This window comes from Dunckerocampus dactyliophorus, chromosome 3 (assembly GCF_027744805.1).
Source record: "Dunckerocampus dactyliophorus isolate RoL2022-P2 chromosome 3, RoL_Ddac_1.1, whole genome shotgun sequence".
NCBI lineage: Eukaryota > Metazoa > Chordata > Actinopteri > Syngnathiformes > Syngnathidae > Dunckerocampus > Dunckerocampus dactyliophorus.
The window spans coordinates 19,238,324-19,255,166 of NC_072821.1; the positions used below are offsets into that span (position 1 = coordinate 19,238,324).

At 39.5% G+C, this 16,843-nt stretch overlaps 1 protein-coding gene across 2 annotated transcripts in view; it reads right to left on the reverse strand.

Annotated features, from left to right (window-relative positions):
- Nucleotides 1-686: 686 nt before the first annotated feature.
- The window catches only part of pcdh17 (protocadherin 17), a 64,036-nt gene continuing 47,879 nt past the window's right edge, over nt 687-16,843 (reverse strand). Inside the window, exon 5 of one of the 2 annotated variants that reach the window (XM_054769715.1) lies at nt 687-5,653. In XM_054769715.1, coding sequence (XP_054625690.1) covers nt 4,956-5,653 — 698 coding nt within the window. In that variant the 3' untranslated portion in view covers nt 687-4,955. The remainder of the gene's footprint in view (nt 5,654-16,843) is intronic. The other variant, XM_054769714.1, reaches the window with a different exon arrangement.

The following is a 16,843-nucleotide window of genomic DNA, read 5'->3' on the forward strand; positions in this document are numbered from 1 at the left end:
AAGTTTTAAAACACCCAAATTGTTCTGTGTTAAAGATGGTCTGTCTCGATTCTATTGTTAATTCTCTTTTTCTTGCCATTTTTGTAGAAAAAAAAAAAACTTTCCAAAGTACAATCCTGCTCAGGTAATGCTCACGAAGGTATAGTACCACAGTGTGTTCCAAACCCTACTTTAAGCAGACAGAGGACGAACAGCTGTAGGAATTAGTAGCACCAACTGTCAAGGCTTGATCAATCTGCAGATCAGCTTCAAATTGTTGACCCATTTTGTGGTCCATAAAAAAATGCCTTCTTGTACAATTCTCAAGTCTTTTCAGTTTTTTTTACCTCTGGCAGTTCACCACTTACATTTCTAACACTCCAAGCTATCCATCCATCCATCCATCTTCTATGCCGCTTATCCTCACTAGGATTGTGGGTATGCTGGAGCCTATCCCAGCTGACTTCGGGCAAGAGGCGGGGTACACCCTGGACTGATTGCCAGCCAATCGCAGGGCACATATAGACTTATAATCATTCACACTCACATTCATACCGATGAACAATTTAGAGTTTATAATCAACCTAACATGCATGTTTTTGGAATGTGGGAAGAAACCGGAATACCTGGAGAAAACCCACGCCCGGGGAGAACATGCAAACTCCACACAGAGATGCCAACGGAGATTCAAACCCAGATCTTCCCAATCTCGTGACTGTGTCGCCAACATGCTAACCGTGTGGCTCCAAGCTATCCATTGGACATGAATTACTTGAATTGCAATAAATAACTGGAAAAATTGGGGTGTTCTAAAACTTTTGACGGGTAGTGTATGTCTACTATATTGAGTAACACTAATGTAAAGGAGACAATAGGGGTGTTATTTCATGTGTAGAGGGCTCTGATAATGTTAAAAGCCATATTTAGAAGGTAGCAAACATGTTTTCTATTCTCTAACTATGAAATAAACTATTTATAAAAATGGAATCGTACTTCACTGAAATTCATTTATCATGGCCGGGTCTGGAACCAATTAACCGCGATAAATGAGGGCTTACTACATAAATTGTCATTTATGTGGCGAGATAGGACAGTATGCACAGTCAAAAAACATGTAAAACAGCTAATTATTTAGATTTTTTCATCAACTGATAAAAAGACAAGAGAACGTTATTAGTAATTGCTTTTTTATTTGAATTGTTCATTTTTTTTCAGATAAAGATCACAATGAGCAAAGCCTTTTGACAATAGCAGTTGAAATAATCCATATAAATTATTTTCTCTGGTCTTCACCAGTTGCCTGTTAGTGTGAGCCCTATGCTGTGCAGTGTAGGTCGAAGGGGGAGGGGAGAAGATGACGCTGACAAACGTGATGCTTGTGGTACTGTTGCTGCAAATATGTTTTTGTAAATGTGTGTGTGTGTGTGTGTACCTGTATCAGTGTGAGTCAGAGACAATGGCGGTGAGCCACATTCAACAAGGCCTTCTCCTTGAATCTTGCTAATACCAAACAGTGTCCAAAAATAGATCATTTTAGATTTGAGCAATGCACTGCCGCCTGTGAATGATAGCATATTATATAGCATATTATTAGGTTTCACATAATGCTCCATCAACAACTATGTGTTGACCTCAGCATCAGGCTTTGCTCTATTAGACAGCAAATAGGCCGAGAGAGCTGGGGCCATGGCTTTAAAGAAACCTTCCATGAACACGAACCAGCTCCTTTTCAACCTGCACTTTGCACATGAACAGACAGTGGCCGGCCAAGTGAACACCATCAGAGGGGACAGCACTCGTGGCAGCAGGACTAAGAGTACAAAATGTAGTCAAATAAAACAAGACTTGCAGAAAAACACCATTTATTTGCGTTCCAATTAAACCTATATTACACGTGTGAAATAAGCTGAACAGCAAGAAAGGAAATGTTGTGGAAGTAAATAAAGCATATGAATATGGTGAAGGGAATGCTTGATCCGGCATGAAGACGGAGCTCGATGAGATAAAAGAGAAGAACGAACATGAAGTTCAGATGTGTCACAGTTGTCTAGGTAGTGCTTTACTCTCCTTTTCACCCTTTAGTTTACCTTTAAGGGCCTTTGCATTTAAATGAAAGGCAGTGTTTTGCTGAAGTGGTGGCTTTCTGTGGGTGGGGTATTTTGAGCAGCACATTTGAACAATTTCTACTGTATGTTTGCAGCGCGTGTCAGGCTCGCTTGAGTTATCCAGAGAGGTGACAAAAACTCCCATTTAAAAATAACCATAAATACTTTCCTCTTAAGTCAAATCCTCCAAGCCTTCTCTAAAAACAGTCGCTGCCATCTCTGAGGAAAATAGTAAGGTAAATCAGAAATCAAATACTTCACAGACTAAAATGAGTGGGGAAGGCAAACTGTTACTTTGCTCCTCAGAGGCGACAAAGCAAACACAGAAAGATGAAGAAAAAGTAGGCAAACAAAGAGAGAAATAACAAATAATGGGAGCTAGGCAGATTGACAGGAGGATGTCCAATACCAGTAACTCGATTAAGAATGTGACACACACACAAAGAATTATACTCAGATGTGACATGTCTGCAGGATGGAATGTATTATTCTTGCTGTCAAAACCTACATGACACGTTTTGCCGCAAAATACACCGGGAGCCATAATGAATGTGTAGTAAGTCACTGTTCCCTCTTATGGATGCATCATATGATCACATTTTCCAGACACATCTCATCTAAACCCTACTGTTTGGCTGATTCTTTTTGCTGCAGTCAAAGAATATTAGAAAAAGCACCTCCCTTTATTATTTCACAGAGTGGCCAAAATGTGCCAAGATTTGAAAAAATAAATGTCTGTGTCAATATTTTAAGAAAGCCTCAATGCGAATATACTATGGTGTACCTAAACAGCTAAGACATCAAGTTCAAAGCAGACAGAATTTCAGATGTCCAGTTTTGAGGAGAATTCTACTTAGCATGTGTTGAGAAGCAGTACATACATAAATAACAGGGACTGCTGAAAGGGGACCTCCTTTGGTCCTTTATAGAAAATGCACATTCTGGTGGACCGGGGTCTCATAAGCAGTCACAAGCTCCACAGATACAGTAAGCTCTCCGCAGAGACAGTAAGGCAGTTTGATGATCACCAAGAAAATCACTCCACTTTCCATATGGCAAGTTTTTTTTTTTTTCTTTTGGAATAAAAGTAAAAACATAATGAACAAAAAAAAATGTGCATACTAGCTCTTGTAAAAGAAAATAGCTGCCCTGTAAAAATCAGCTCTGTAAAAATACCCAAATTGATATCTTGTGGTTGTCGCTTTTTTTTTTTGTTTTTTTTTTGTAGGTGGTGGTTTTTGACTTGTATTGTAAATCATCTAGCTGGCTCATTAAGCTTTCAACAGTTATTGTGTTAGATCCGGCTGGATCTCGGGGAAAACGTCTCAAAAGCATTGAAGCCACTCGGCAGAGATGCAGAAACTAGAGGAAAAAAAACAAAAAAAACAAAACAAACTAAAGCAAACTCACAGAGTTCGACAGCTACTAAGGCAACTTTTGCCAAATACAATATAAGCCCATGTATATTGCAACACAACAATATATTAATTTAATAAAATACACAATATAGCTTTTGTACACATAACAATTTGGCTCAAATGCACAGAAATTGCAGTAAAATAAAAAAAAAATATATTGTTTTGAATGTGGACACGTCTAAATTCAATACATTTACACACATAATGATAATATGTATCGTGATAATGTGAAGGGACATTTTCTTTAGCATTTTTGGATATTTGTCATCAAAACAGAGACAGTGTCCTTTGTAGTTCTTTGAGTTATTTCCCTACTCTTGGTCTTAACTCAAGGACACTTTTCACTGAGATTCCTTCTTTTTTTTAATATATATATATATATATAAAAAGGTATAAATGTTGTGTTACACGGATTCTTACATATAGGCATCTATATAATTATATAGATATAATTTTTTTTTCACAGTTGAGGAAAAATGTCCCTTTTTATACAACTTGTGATTGCCTTAAGGCATTACCACACATGGAAATTCACTGTACACAAGAGACTGAAAGCTGATGATGTACATGTATACGACAACTACACAGATGGCCAGTAGTGTATATGCATTAGTGTGTGTAGTGCAGAGAGGTCATCAGTGCTTGTGAGTGTGTTGCCGTGTTGTGCCCGTGTGTAGAAGTGGTGCGTGTGGCAGCACTAGTTCGCATCATGAATGTTTGAATAGAAGCGTGAGACAGACACAGCTTACACAAGTGGCTACAAATGACAGGTGAAAAACATGGTTACATTGAAATTCTCCTTCGCCGGCGCATTAGTCCCCTCCGTTACCAACCAGTCAAAAAATAACCCCTTCCATCAAAGCCCCGATTACCAATTCTTCCCAGTTCACACACATAATGCATCACATGTTAAACACCTACATTAAAGTCACCAAACGCAAGGTTGTTTTTTTTTCTGTAATCCAACCGTTTCTGTCCCAATAGATTCAGATTGACTGTCAATACATAGATTGTCATGCCTGACCATTAAAAGTCCGCCCGTTCGTCGTCTATGGCCATTACACATAACAGAAATCCCCCTACACACATTTGGATATGTAGGATTTCACAAGAGACCATGAAAAACAAACTCATGAGCTGGTGGGCACTTAAACAGCTTGCGAGGTGTTTGGTTGAAAATCCAAAACACAAGCAATTTATAAATTCAGCAGAATAAAGAAGTTCCGGTATCTTTGTTGATAGTGATTTTGTCATTGCAACTGCTTCAAAATGACTGAGTAAATGTTCTCATCGTCTGCCCAGTGTTGGTACTTTTGAATACCTTGGGAAGAGCTCCTTCTAAAGAGCAATTTAAATGGTTGTGTTACTTTTGGTGACAGTTTTGGCATGAGAGTTTTTGGAATAGATTCCTATTCCTCACTCGACGTCCTTTCCTCTTTTTAAGTTCTCCGCATCACTTCCTAAGTGTGCTGGTGGCATCTCCTCCTCTGCAGTCCTGCAAAAGCTTGTCGATGTCTCTCACCACCTGGTCGGCATCCATGCCATCACGGCCCTCGTCAGGCTCCATCTGCTCAAGCACACACTCCATTTCTCCTCTTGTCTCTTGGCTGATTCTGGAACGTGCCTCGGCGAGTACCTTGGCCACTGGGTCTGATGGAGGCAACGGCGGGTAGACCCCTTGCTCTCTGGTTTGTTTGGTGGGTGACAGGTACTGACCATCAGGAGGTCCATAGTAGCCAGAGCAGGTGGCTGGAGGAGGCTTGCCTTCAGCCCCATCAGCCGGACTCTTAAGTGAGGAGCAAGGAGACGTGGTGGAGCAGCTCTTCACTGGACTGCCTGATGCTGAGGGAACCTCTTGGAGCAGTGGGCTGAGGGCCCGTTTCGCTTTTAAGTAGGGCTTGACGTTTGCTATGAGAATAGTGTGATCACGGCGCTCTTTGCCAAATGTACAGAATGTTTTTTTGCCATTGGGATTGATAGTCTCGTAGGTCTCTGTCTCAGGCACGCTCTCCATCCCTGCTGGCACGAACATATTGCTGCGGTAATCAACACCCTCTGCCTGGTTTCCTCCAGCTGGGAATTGGGGCATCCAGCAGCGGTCAGAATGACCCAGTACTCGGCACTCTTCTGTACAATTCAAACAGTCCTCGTCTGCAAAAAGAAAGCGGAGAACAATGAATGAATGGATGTTGCGACCACCAACATTGCGACAGTGTTCTTAGGAAACTGAAATGGACACAAACTGTTGGAGGCTAAATGTATAAAAGTAAAAGTTTTAGCAACAGATTTCCCCCACACACACACACATGTCCAATGGACTTGGAGGGAGGCACCTGTTCGTTTTTTCCCAAAACTCAACAATATGGCATTGCATTCAGACGAGACAGCGATGGAGTGAGAGAAAAACAACAACAGTTGAGGTTTGGCAAAAGGCATCGTAGCGTTATCATAAATTCATGTCAGTGGGCTTTGAAGCCTTCCCAAACAAACACTCTATGCCAAATGGCTTGTGTTTTTTCCCTGTGTGTTTGCCTGTTTATTTGTGTGCTTCTCATTGGTAGTGTAGGTGTGTATGAGTGTGTATTCCCTTCTTTCATCTCTATCAGAAGGATGCACACTTTGGCTGATTATAGGAGTGTTCATGCCTGTGTAAAATGAATCCAATACTTTAAAAAAGTGTCATGAAATAGAAACACTCTTTTTCTCCTCCCGGGCATAAAGTGACAAATCCAAAAATAAATAAACAAATTAAATAAATACATTATAAACACGTTTTTTTTTTCCCTCTCCGTCAGTCGAGTTGGATAAACAAACGAGAGGGAGACGAACAGAAAGACAGCATCACACAGGTTGTAAATAAATGAATGAATCAGTGTGTCGTCATATGATCAGACTGTAAAATTCTGTAATTTATTCTGTTATGGAGACAGGTTCAAACATCTTAGTTTGCTATTATTGTAAGGCCTTTATCAATTTTACCATTAGATCTACTATATAGATCTACTAGATCTCCCTCAGTAATGGGGGTCGTGCATAAGCCAAAAATCTACATTTGGTGTGGATCCAGATAAGTGTACATAACCAATTTTCAACTTTTAACCATGCGGGATGGAGCTTTTTTATTTTATTTTTTTTTACATTTCTACAAAGGTGGATTACTGACAACCTAAATGAGGCTTATGCTGAAGATGCATCGATCAAGGTGTGTAATTTGCTGTTTGCCACTGCCACACGTACATACAATTTTTGAAGAAAACAATCATGAAACATCATCAACGCAGCAAATCAGTTTCCACGGCCTAACAGAACAGCTTCTTGACAAAATCAACCCCTCCATGATATGCAAAATGGCTACTCACTTTTGTAACATTTCTTTTCAGAGCTTATTTTAAACCCAAACAAAGCGAATATGCTTGTTTTACCAGAACATTAACAAAATGCTGGTGTCCACAACCCACATTTTGTATTTCAGAATGCATTTCTTTCTACTGTTCTTTCATTATTAACTGAAAACCTGAATGAAAAGCAGGCTTGGGGGCACCTCATGTGGTCGTGGGGGGCTACCTGGTGCCCACGGGCACCAGGTGGTGACCCCTGGTTTAGAGTTTTGCTTCCAATCTCTCTCTCCCCCCCCGTCCTGTCCAGCCTTTAAGGCAGATAGAATTGAGGGGGACAAAAAAGACAGAGACAAGGACAACAGCAGCAACAACAATTGCGACAACAATACCAGAGCAACAGAAACAAACAGGACTACATCAGCAAATGGCTGTGACGACTGTAAAGACCCTGACGGAAGGGGCAAAATAATAACAACCACAGTGACAATACTGCATTGAAACAGTCACATATAATCACATACAGTCACGTATAGTAATGAAATTATTAACTATGATACTGATCAGAATGACAATAGCAATAATGCACACCATTGTAACATATTATCAATCTCAATGAAAAGCCTCTTTGGGTCCCTTGTGAGTGGCGTGCAAGTTGTCCTCAAGAGTTTAAGTGTTAGAAATTGTGAGCCAATACGAATGTGGTTATTCAGAGCCTAGTATTGCTTTCTCGGATATGTGAAACACATGTAAGACACTACTGTATTGTTCAGCTATCACAATTAAATTACGCAATGTATGGGTGTCTACAGCACAAGGAGAATGCTGCCTTAACAAACACATACTTGGGACTCATACAATCTTTTATTGGCACGATGCCAGGTGTACATGCTTGAGAGCACTTGGTAGGCTTGTCTTTGCTGTGTAGCGGGTCAGCAGTCTACAGTCCTGAGAGACTGGCTTCCTAAGCTAGAGATGAGCTTAACACTTTGCAAATGTTTGAAGAAGCCAAACAGTCCTGGCAAAGGGAGCCTGACATTTCCCATGTTGAAGCAGTCATCTGAGGAGGAAACAAGGTGGGCTGAAAAGTAAAGGTCAGGGCAGTTTGAGATGGCTACAGTTAAATGTTACGGGGGTGAGCACATGGATCTGCACATGCTGCTCATATATGTGTGTGCACCTGTGTTTACGAGCACTTGATTTCAGCCAGAACATAATAACTTGTAAAATAAATACCAATACACGATGTTGTAAACGCTTGCCGGTAATACAATCCAACCAGAAAACACTATTACTGTAAATCCCTCAGGTAGCCACAAAATAGAGAAGAAAAACCAGACCTGGACCAGCAAGACAACACAATGCAAATACTGTATGTCACAAAAAAGCTCACATGCATTTCAGTCAGGGATAATTAACTTTGCCCCTAACAAAACCTTCATGTGCTTGGAGGTGACTGTCCAAGTGCATATTAAATCATAAATAATCCATAGAGACATATCTCACTCTATTTAGTTGGGGGGAAAAAACTACTATAGATTATTAATGTCTCAGCTCCACGTTCAACCTTGAGACATCAAATATGCATAACAAATAACACAGCATATGAGCACATATTGTAGATATCACATGGTATAGTTAGTAATATTTCTGTACCTTTTCAATATAAAACCTGAGACTATTTTGCAGTCCTGCTGAATTTTAAAGAACACAGAGGAGCTATGTTGCGGCTTTCATATTGCTGTCGCTTTCTAGTCATTCTTGTAAGTTTACATGCATACGCAGCTGCATTACAAAAGTAACAAAAATTAGGAGGAATGGTGGCGCTAAAGACAAGGCAAGGCGCGGCAAGACAACATTCACACTCACGGTCGCAGCTATGGCAGTTACGAAGTCAAAATAAGATACAGTGGAACCTCGGGTAGCGTACAGTATGGTTTTCGGTTAATGTTGAAAATGTACGCCAAAAATTTCCAGTTGGCGCACACCATGTCGTGTTATTAACACACCGTGTGAGTCCAACTGTGTTCTTCATGTATTTTTAACTAGAAAATGTCCTTGTTAGCAGCTTGCTACTACATGGGAACAGGAACCAGAAGTCGGCTCCGTTGCCCATCTATGACATCATCAGCGGTTGACTCTGTAGTTCTAACAGTTCTAACATGTTTTATAATTTGTTTTTTTTATATTGTAAAATGAAATGTTTGTCATTTTACATGAATGAACAATTCTAAATGCGTATACATGATGAATGAAAGGGATAAATGAACATTTCAGGTTACCGTTACCTTTATTGAAGACCTGATTGTTGACATGATGTGGCAATGAGATCAATACAGACACCACCTTTGCGTTTTACTAGGAGTTATTTCTTAAAATCAATAGTGTTTCTCAGCTTCTTTATCAAAATGTTGCCACTTGCAACTTTCTTTGGCTCTATTTAGTTGTTTTTTTTGCAGGCATGACCAACATAAAAGAGACTTGAGGTGAGAAACACGATTGAATTCAAGAAAAAATAACAAAACATTTTTGGCTTTCTGGAACGGATTAATTGGATTTCTTATGGGGAAAGCGTATTTGGTTAGAGTATGTGCTGTTAGAGAATGGATTAATGACGCTAACCAAGGTTCCACTGTAATTGAACTGTGGGAGGAATTCTGAGTGAACCCCGGAAAAAACTCTTGAACACAGAACCTAACCGCATTTCACTGTCCTGCCCCCATGAAAAGCTACTGAATTTCGTGTTGGTGGGGTAATTTACTGTTAAATCATGCTGTATAACATCCACAGTTTAGATTCGGATACTGAGATTTTCATTATAAGATTATCAGTATCAGGGGGGAAAACTCGGGCAGATATCTCAGTATTACAGCTATTCTTCCACTGAGCCATATAATGCCTCTTATCTCTCTTCAAATTATACCAAATTTCCCTTCCAGAAAATATCTTTTTTGAAATCAAAGCTTAATTAACAGGGGCCACAGGCCATGTTCCCTCAACTAATAGTGAAAAGCTGCTCACCATTCGCATTATCCCACAAAGTTTTTTTTTTTTCTCCTTTCCTTGATTTACAGTAAAATGTTAAACTTTCACAGCTGACGCTCTCAGCGTAATGCAGGGAGGTTGTGCACATCGGCCAGTGAAGGTATCAATCTGTTTGTGTATCAGTGTGTGTCATAAAGCAACGTGTGATTTCCCTAACCACACTTTTTGCCCCCATGGCCCTTCCTACCCAAACCTCCTCGCGTTATTACCTATGCCTGTGATTAATGTCCCTCTGTCACACACTGTGCTCCCTGTGCAGTGGGGTGGGAGGAAACTGTTTACACTGTGTTGCAACAATCTGAGCATGGGGCAAACTGATGTTCTCACTAGCATTTAGTGTAGGAAATTGTATGAAAGGCTAATATCTTAATATCTTCAAACTGACTGTTTTCCAGCACTATGAGCATAGTTATGACTGCACGAGCTCCGAGCTGCGTATGCAATCCCACGCAGTGAACGCTACATTTTACTAATACCAGTAATTCCTCGTTCAGTGCAGTTAATTGGTTCCAGACCTGACCGTGATAAGAGAATTTACGCAAAATAGGATTCCTCATTTATAAATAGAATATTTTCGTAGTTAGAGCATAGAAAATGTGTTCACAACCTTGTAAATGCAGTTTAGAGGCCTCTAAACGTGAAATAACACCTCATACAACCCAATATAATCGACAACAGAAAATAAGCCATTTAAGACATAAGTCTCATACTCTTCTGGGTTCTGGTGGTAGATGACAGGAACTGATGTTATGATAATATATATATTAATAATAATAGTAATAATAATCATACAGCTCACTCTTTTTCTCTTGTTTACTTGTCTTTACATCAGGGCTGTTCAGCTTTTGATAGTTATAATAACAAAACATATGTATAATTATTATATAGATATACAGTATCTATAAAATAAATAAAACTATACAGTATATAAACTATATCAATGCCTTTTTGCTGTTACACTACTTTTATTTCTGGAATGAGCCATGTTCCACAAATGGACCCAATGCCACACTTTGGACACTTATGTGTGTTTTGCCAGGAAGGTGGTTGGTGTTTTTTTAATTTTTTTTTTTTTTTATTTTTAAGCTTTCAATTAGTAATTAGTCATTAGATTAGCTAAACTCAGATGTGACTTCAGTGTAATAATGCAACAACGCTTAGTTGAAGTAGAGTATGAAAATGGAGGATGCGTCCACACAGAGTTGTTGTCTTGTCTTGTGTAAATCCCCCATCCAACAATCCGAAGTGGACAGGAGGAGTGGCAGCTGACAAATTGCACAGAGCATCTGTGACAGACCACGGATGCACCTGCTCACCTGAGGGAGCCCACAGTGTGTGCGTGTGCATGTGTGTGTGTGTGTGTTATTGTGTTTTTAATCTCCTCGCCTACTGCTGTTTAACACAGCTGAGCCATGCAGCCCAAGTGCTCCCACCAATCAGATTGGCTAAATATTTGAACTGCACAGATGAAAGAGTCTCCACTCTAAATAAGCCAAACATTCAGTAGATAACAGCTCTCAGGTCACTAGTTGATGAAATGGTACATTTGAAACGGTGCATTGCAAACGGTATTTTAAACAGCTCAAATAGGCTCATTTTGTCTTCTTATTGAGCATATTTAGTTTCTTATATTCAAGTTTATTCAATATACAGTCATGGAAAAAATGATTAGACCACCCTTGTTTCTTCAGTTTATTGATCCATTTTAATGCCTGGTACAACTAAAGGTACATTTGTTTAGACAAATATAATGATGATAACAAATATAGTGCATAAGAGTTTAATTTAAGAGCTGATATCTAACAACTCTAGCTTTTCTTGGTAATAACCAAATCACTTAAGTTCATACATGAATAGCTAAGGGATTGCACTGCCAAAAAATGTAACTATTGTGAGCTATTTTGGTTGTCATTGTTATATTTGTCCAAACAAAAAGGTACCTTTTGTTGTATCAGGCATTAAAATGAACAAGAAACTAAAGAAACAAGAAACAACAACAACGGCAATCGCTGACATGGACTACTTTAATTACATTTAATGTACATACACCTACTCCAGTGTGATGATGACGACACAGACCAAACACTTAATGATCATACTTCTAGTTAACAGAGATAAAGTCAAGACATTACTCAAAAGTATTTACCACATTGATAGTGCCATTATTTTTCAGCACCAGACTCTAAATAAGGGCTGTTCTCTTCTTTTGTTTGTGGCCATACAAATATACTTCAATGGAACTGCGGTTTTTTGTGTTTTCATCTGACACCTGCCTTTTTTTATATTAAAGCGGGAAACTATGACACAAGTAAATATTGAATTATCTTGTTCAATATCTCAATTTTGGGACATGACCTGTCTCAAGACCAAGTTGATTCATTTCTGAGTTGCAACCACGTGACCGAGAGAAAATCCGCCTCAATTACGGAGACCACCGGCTGCGCAGATGTCATTTTAGGTGATATTTTAAAGGTTTGGAGCTGAATGCAAAACCAGATACAATCAAAAAAGGACTGAATGTGATGTGGGAGTGGATGCATGCACTTTTAAGACGAAAGAGTTTTCTCAACATCACCGACGTTGACCTTTCAAACAATCTGGTGGTCCGCCCTTCCTCCTACACTCGTAAGGAATAGAAGAACTACAAAAGCATGAAGGCACAACATTTCTTTACAGCTAGTTTTAAGGCCATAAAAAATGCTGCACTTATTTTTGCATGGGTGAGTACCGTATTTGATAGATGTTGGCGCATGCGTGCAATCTTTGTTTATTGGAGTTGGTTTCTGTGGTGTCAAACAATTTGCTTATGACTTTCTCTGTAATCTTCTTCTCAAATATGTCATCAGCTGTCATATATAATTTGGCTTTTTGCACTTGATTTACTGGTGTGAAGTTAATGTTTTGCCTCAATGTTTAGTTAGATTTTTCACTTGTTTCCGTGTTGTCCTTCTAAGATGAGTTGATTAGAAGCATTCACAAACAAGTCTTCAGTTGCTTTGTGGCTAACAAGCATTTTTTTTTTTGCTGTCATACAAAGCGGGTTTATGGTTTTTGTTATGGTTTTTTTTCTCTGCATTTTTGGTTGTTTCTTGAACTGTTTGGCCTTTATGATGGACTATTTCAGGAACTCTGCAATATCTTTTTCCGAAATCTATATTTGGATGAATGTATGTGGCATTTTCGCTCTGATTTGACTTGACCTCTCACAACCACTGCACTTGTTTGCCCCCCATATGCTTGAGCTTGTGTCGACTGCAACCGCACGTGATGTCACGTGCAACCCTGCAAGTGCTGTAGCCATTTGGAGGCGAAATTGAGTGCCCTTTAGGCTTCAACCAGCAGAGGGGCTGTTGATTTACTTTAAGCTAGTTAGGGAGATGTAGAGTTGGGAAATCGAGACAACCTCATACAGCACAATATCTCCAATCAGCATTATTCTGTCTGAAAGAGGAGCACAGAATTGGACTTTTAGCATACACAACAGTGGATTTTTATTTTTTTAGTTTAACGCAAAAATGCAGGGAATGTAGCTGTATCAAAACAATAACTGTGAAATGCAGCATGATAAATTGGTGGTTAGCATGATATAATTGCTAATTCCAAAGTCCTCGAGCGTGTGGTCACGTATTGGGAGAATAAGACTGTGGGCGGCTTAGAAGGGGATACATTTTTTCAGTTTAATAGCTTTTATCACAGTGGGAGGCAAGAGAATGGCAATACATAGCAAGGAATGCTTGGCAGCAGCAGTAGGGGAGCTTGGTGGTTGGTGATACTGAGATTCCACCAAAGACATATATCTCAGGATCAAACATGTCCTCTCCTCAGGCGTTCCATCACAAACCACAGGGCCCTCCATCAGCTAATGCCCGGCTAAGTTGTTCAAAGAACACCCCGAGGAGATAGCATTTATGCAGAGCAGAGAAAGGGATACAAACTCAAGAGGAGGAGGACAGGGAGCGCGAGCTCATATTCAAACACAACAAACACACAAAACCTAATCAATGATGAGCAAGCAGTGCTGTGTGCTGTGGGTGGCGAGAAAGGTCTGTGGGTTGTGGAGATGAGGGGGCGTATTGCCATACAACAGCACCTTCCCTTTTTCAAAAACCACAAATGGCAGCCCTCAAAGCACAATGTGGTCTTTGTAAATAAAATACTGTTTCCGTGTGACCTACTACATTGTATAAAAACTGGAGCAGGTGTAAGTCTGGTGTGTGTCATCGTCTGAATAGAGATAGAATGATTGTGAGGTTTTCCTGTCAGTGCTGTGTTTACAGGAAACACAGAACACATTTACATTCATTTTATACATTGTGGTGAAATTGAGTCCCACAAGAGGTCCACAGGTCCTTCAGCTTGCTTGAAGGAAGAAGGTCTTAAATAACAACTTGTTACAAACGCATGCTGGGAAGCCGGAAGTACTCCCAGCAACAGTGTGTGACAGGAAGCGCTGCCTGTCTCTGGCAGCAACGAGTAGCCAACAGAGGCTTATGTTCTGAAGAACCGTTCTTGACGATTGGATCAGTTGTACTTTTTTTTTTCTTTTAATACTTCAAACCTTTTTTTGTGGAATACTTGGCCCAACCTCACCCAGTTTCTACTTCCAGCGATACCTCCTGATAAATTGAGTTTTTATTGTTATTTATAAGTTGATAAATTGTTTTTTACTTGTATATAATGATTAAAGGTATTTTGTTAAATAATATTTAATTTACATGCATTTGTGTCTTGCATTTATTGTTTATGAGCCTTAAATTGAATGCATCTTTACATATTAAGCTGCAACCTAAATCATAATCACAGCTATAATACTATTTATCAACAATTTCTCTTTGCATTGCAAATAAATGATGAAACACTTGGATGAAAAAAGTGGGGAACGTGGTGGTTTGTTTCTTATCTGTTGACAATCAAACACGGACAAACAGAAATCCTAAACTGGTTTGACAGTAAGGAATGGCCATGGGAAAGCATCCAAGGCTAAATGAGGGCTGAGAACAGTCACCCTATCTGTGTTTTTATCCAAAACTATGTCAGTGATGTGTGACAACACATTGGAAATTTCCAACACTGTTGTGTGAACAAGGGGAACCAGGTGCTTCACCAACAAGAACACGAGAGCGGGAAAAAACCCTGACAGAATAAAAATGAACTATTCAAGCACATGCAGCATCTTATTACTTTCACCAGTCACAGTGAAAACAGGTATAGTATAGTTAAGGGATGTTGCAAGGTCAAGCAAGGTTGTTACTTCAGCCAATCCAATAGCGTTTTTTCCCCCCCATCGTGTGGCTGAATACCTTCTATTATTCACATTTCCTCAGGCTACAGCTCACTTTTCAACTCATCTTTGCCTCACTGCTTGAGTGTTTTAATGATGGAGCAATTTCAGCAGAGTGGCCACAGGCAAGCTATTAGTGATAGATGTCTAAAGGACCAAAGGTTTCTCCTACAGTCATATCAAAAATGATCAAACTATATACTTTGATATGCAAAGATACAATTGCAAAATAAGTCAGGTGCCTCTAGAATGGGAAATGTGAGTAAGAATGCATTAGAGCCCAACCGATGAAAAAAGCTGCTATCCGATATATTGGCCGATAACCAATATATCGGCCGATAGGTGAAATAAGAGCATTGTCATACACAGGATGTATACCGGACATTAACATAAATTCTTACAATACCCAAAATACGATTCAACACAACACAAAAGTCTACTAAATTAAAATAAGGAACTTTAATTAGTAAGGCTGTCAACATAAGGACATGCCTCTTTGGGATTTAACTGTAGGTCTTGCCACAAATTTGTCGTGTTTTTTGCTTTGCTGGTGCTGGAGCCCTGGCTAACTTGCGCACTGCAGCTGTTGCATCTAATGTAACGCCTGTTGAGTGTTTTGTGATGTGGCTCCACACCTTACTCTTCCCCTCTGCCTGTGAAATGAAAATATATACATTTAGTGCATTTGGGGAAATATAAAATGTAAAAAAAAAACAAAAAACAAGTGGTTGCATTTGGCTCAAAGTGATAATACATAGGCTAATGTGAGGCGTTATTAAACTAATACATTGTGTTTGTATAAGGCTTATTCACAAAAACATCTTATCATTATGAATTAGTCATATCTACTAGCTGTTGAAAAGTTCCATCTGCAGCCACTGGGTATTTGCAAACAGCTGAAGCAAACATTAAAAACGGGAAAAGAAAGTTGACTACAAACAAAATAAGAAGTAATGAAAACATGCATCACGTTACTAGACTTAATACAAGGAACTAAACTACATTTTATGTCACAACGTAGCTGCTTTCAAAACATCCAATACATAAAATTACAACTAAATACATTATTAGGAACATTTTCAAAATGATTTTAGTGAAGACATTAACGTGTGAATGTATGAGCCCCTGTAAATCCTGCATGGAAGTATGACGTGGGACATTGTGTTTATCAGCATGTATCTGTATTTCACTTTAAAACGCTATAAAGTGACATTCCAGGCATTGTTTCTTGTTCAGTCACTATCACAATAGAGCGTTGTGTCATTTTATGTCTTTACAGTGGTTACCACTAGTGTGCCAAGAATGTCAACAAGTGAGATGTGTGAGATACATCTGAAGTGAATCATCATTCAACAAGTTATTTGCTCTTTCAGTCGGTGGCGGGCGGTGGTACCTGGTACCTGGGCCTTCAGTGGGCCTTTGCCAGACATCGTGAGAGCTGGTATTAAAAAAACACTACAGTACTGATAGTAATTTTGTGTCACGGCGGGGTTACAAACCACGATCACGCGTTTAGAGCAATAGCCTCGCTAGCGATGTGTCATACAGGCGTTGAGAGACAGGGGAACTCCAGCACATTATTAAGGTAGCCGCAATCGCGGTAAAGTGGGCCTTACATCCTGAAATACATGTTATCACATGCACGGGCTCCGCAATTTTTGGGAAATTTGTTGGTCGTGG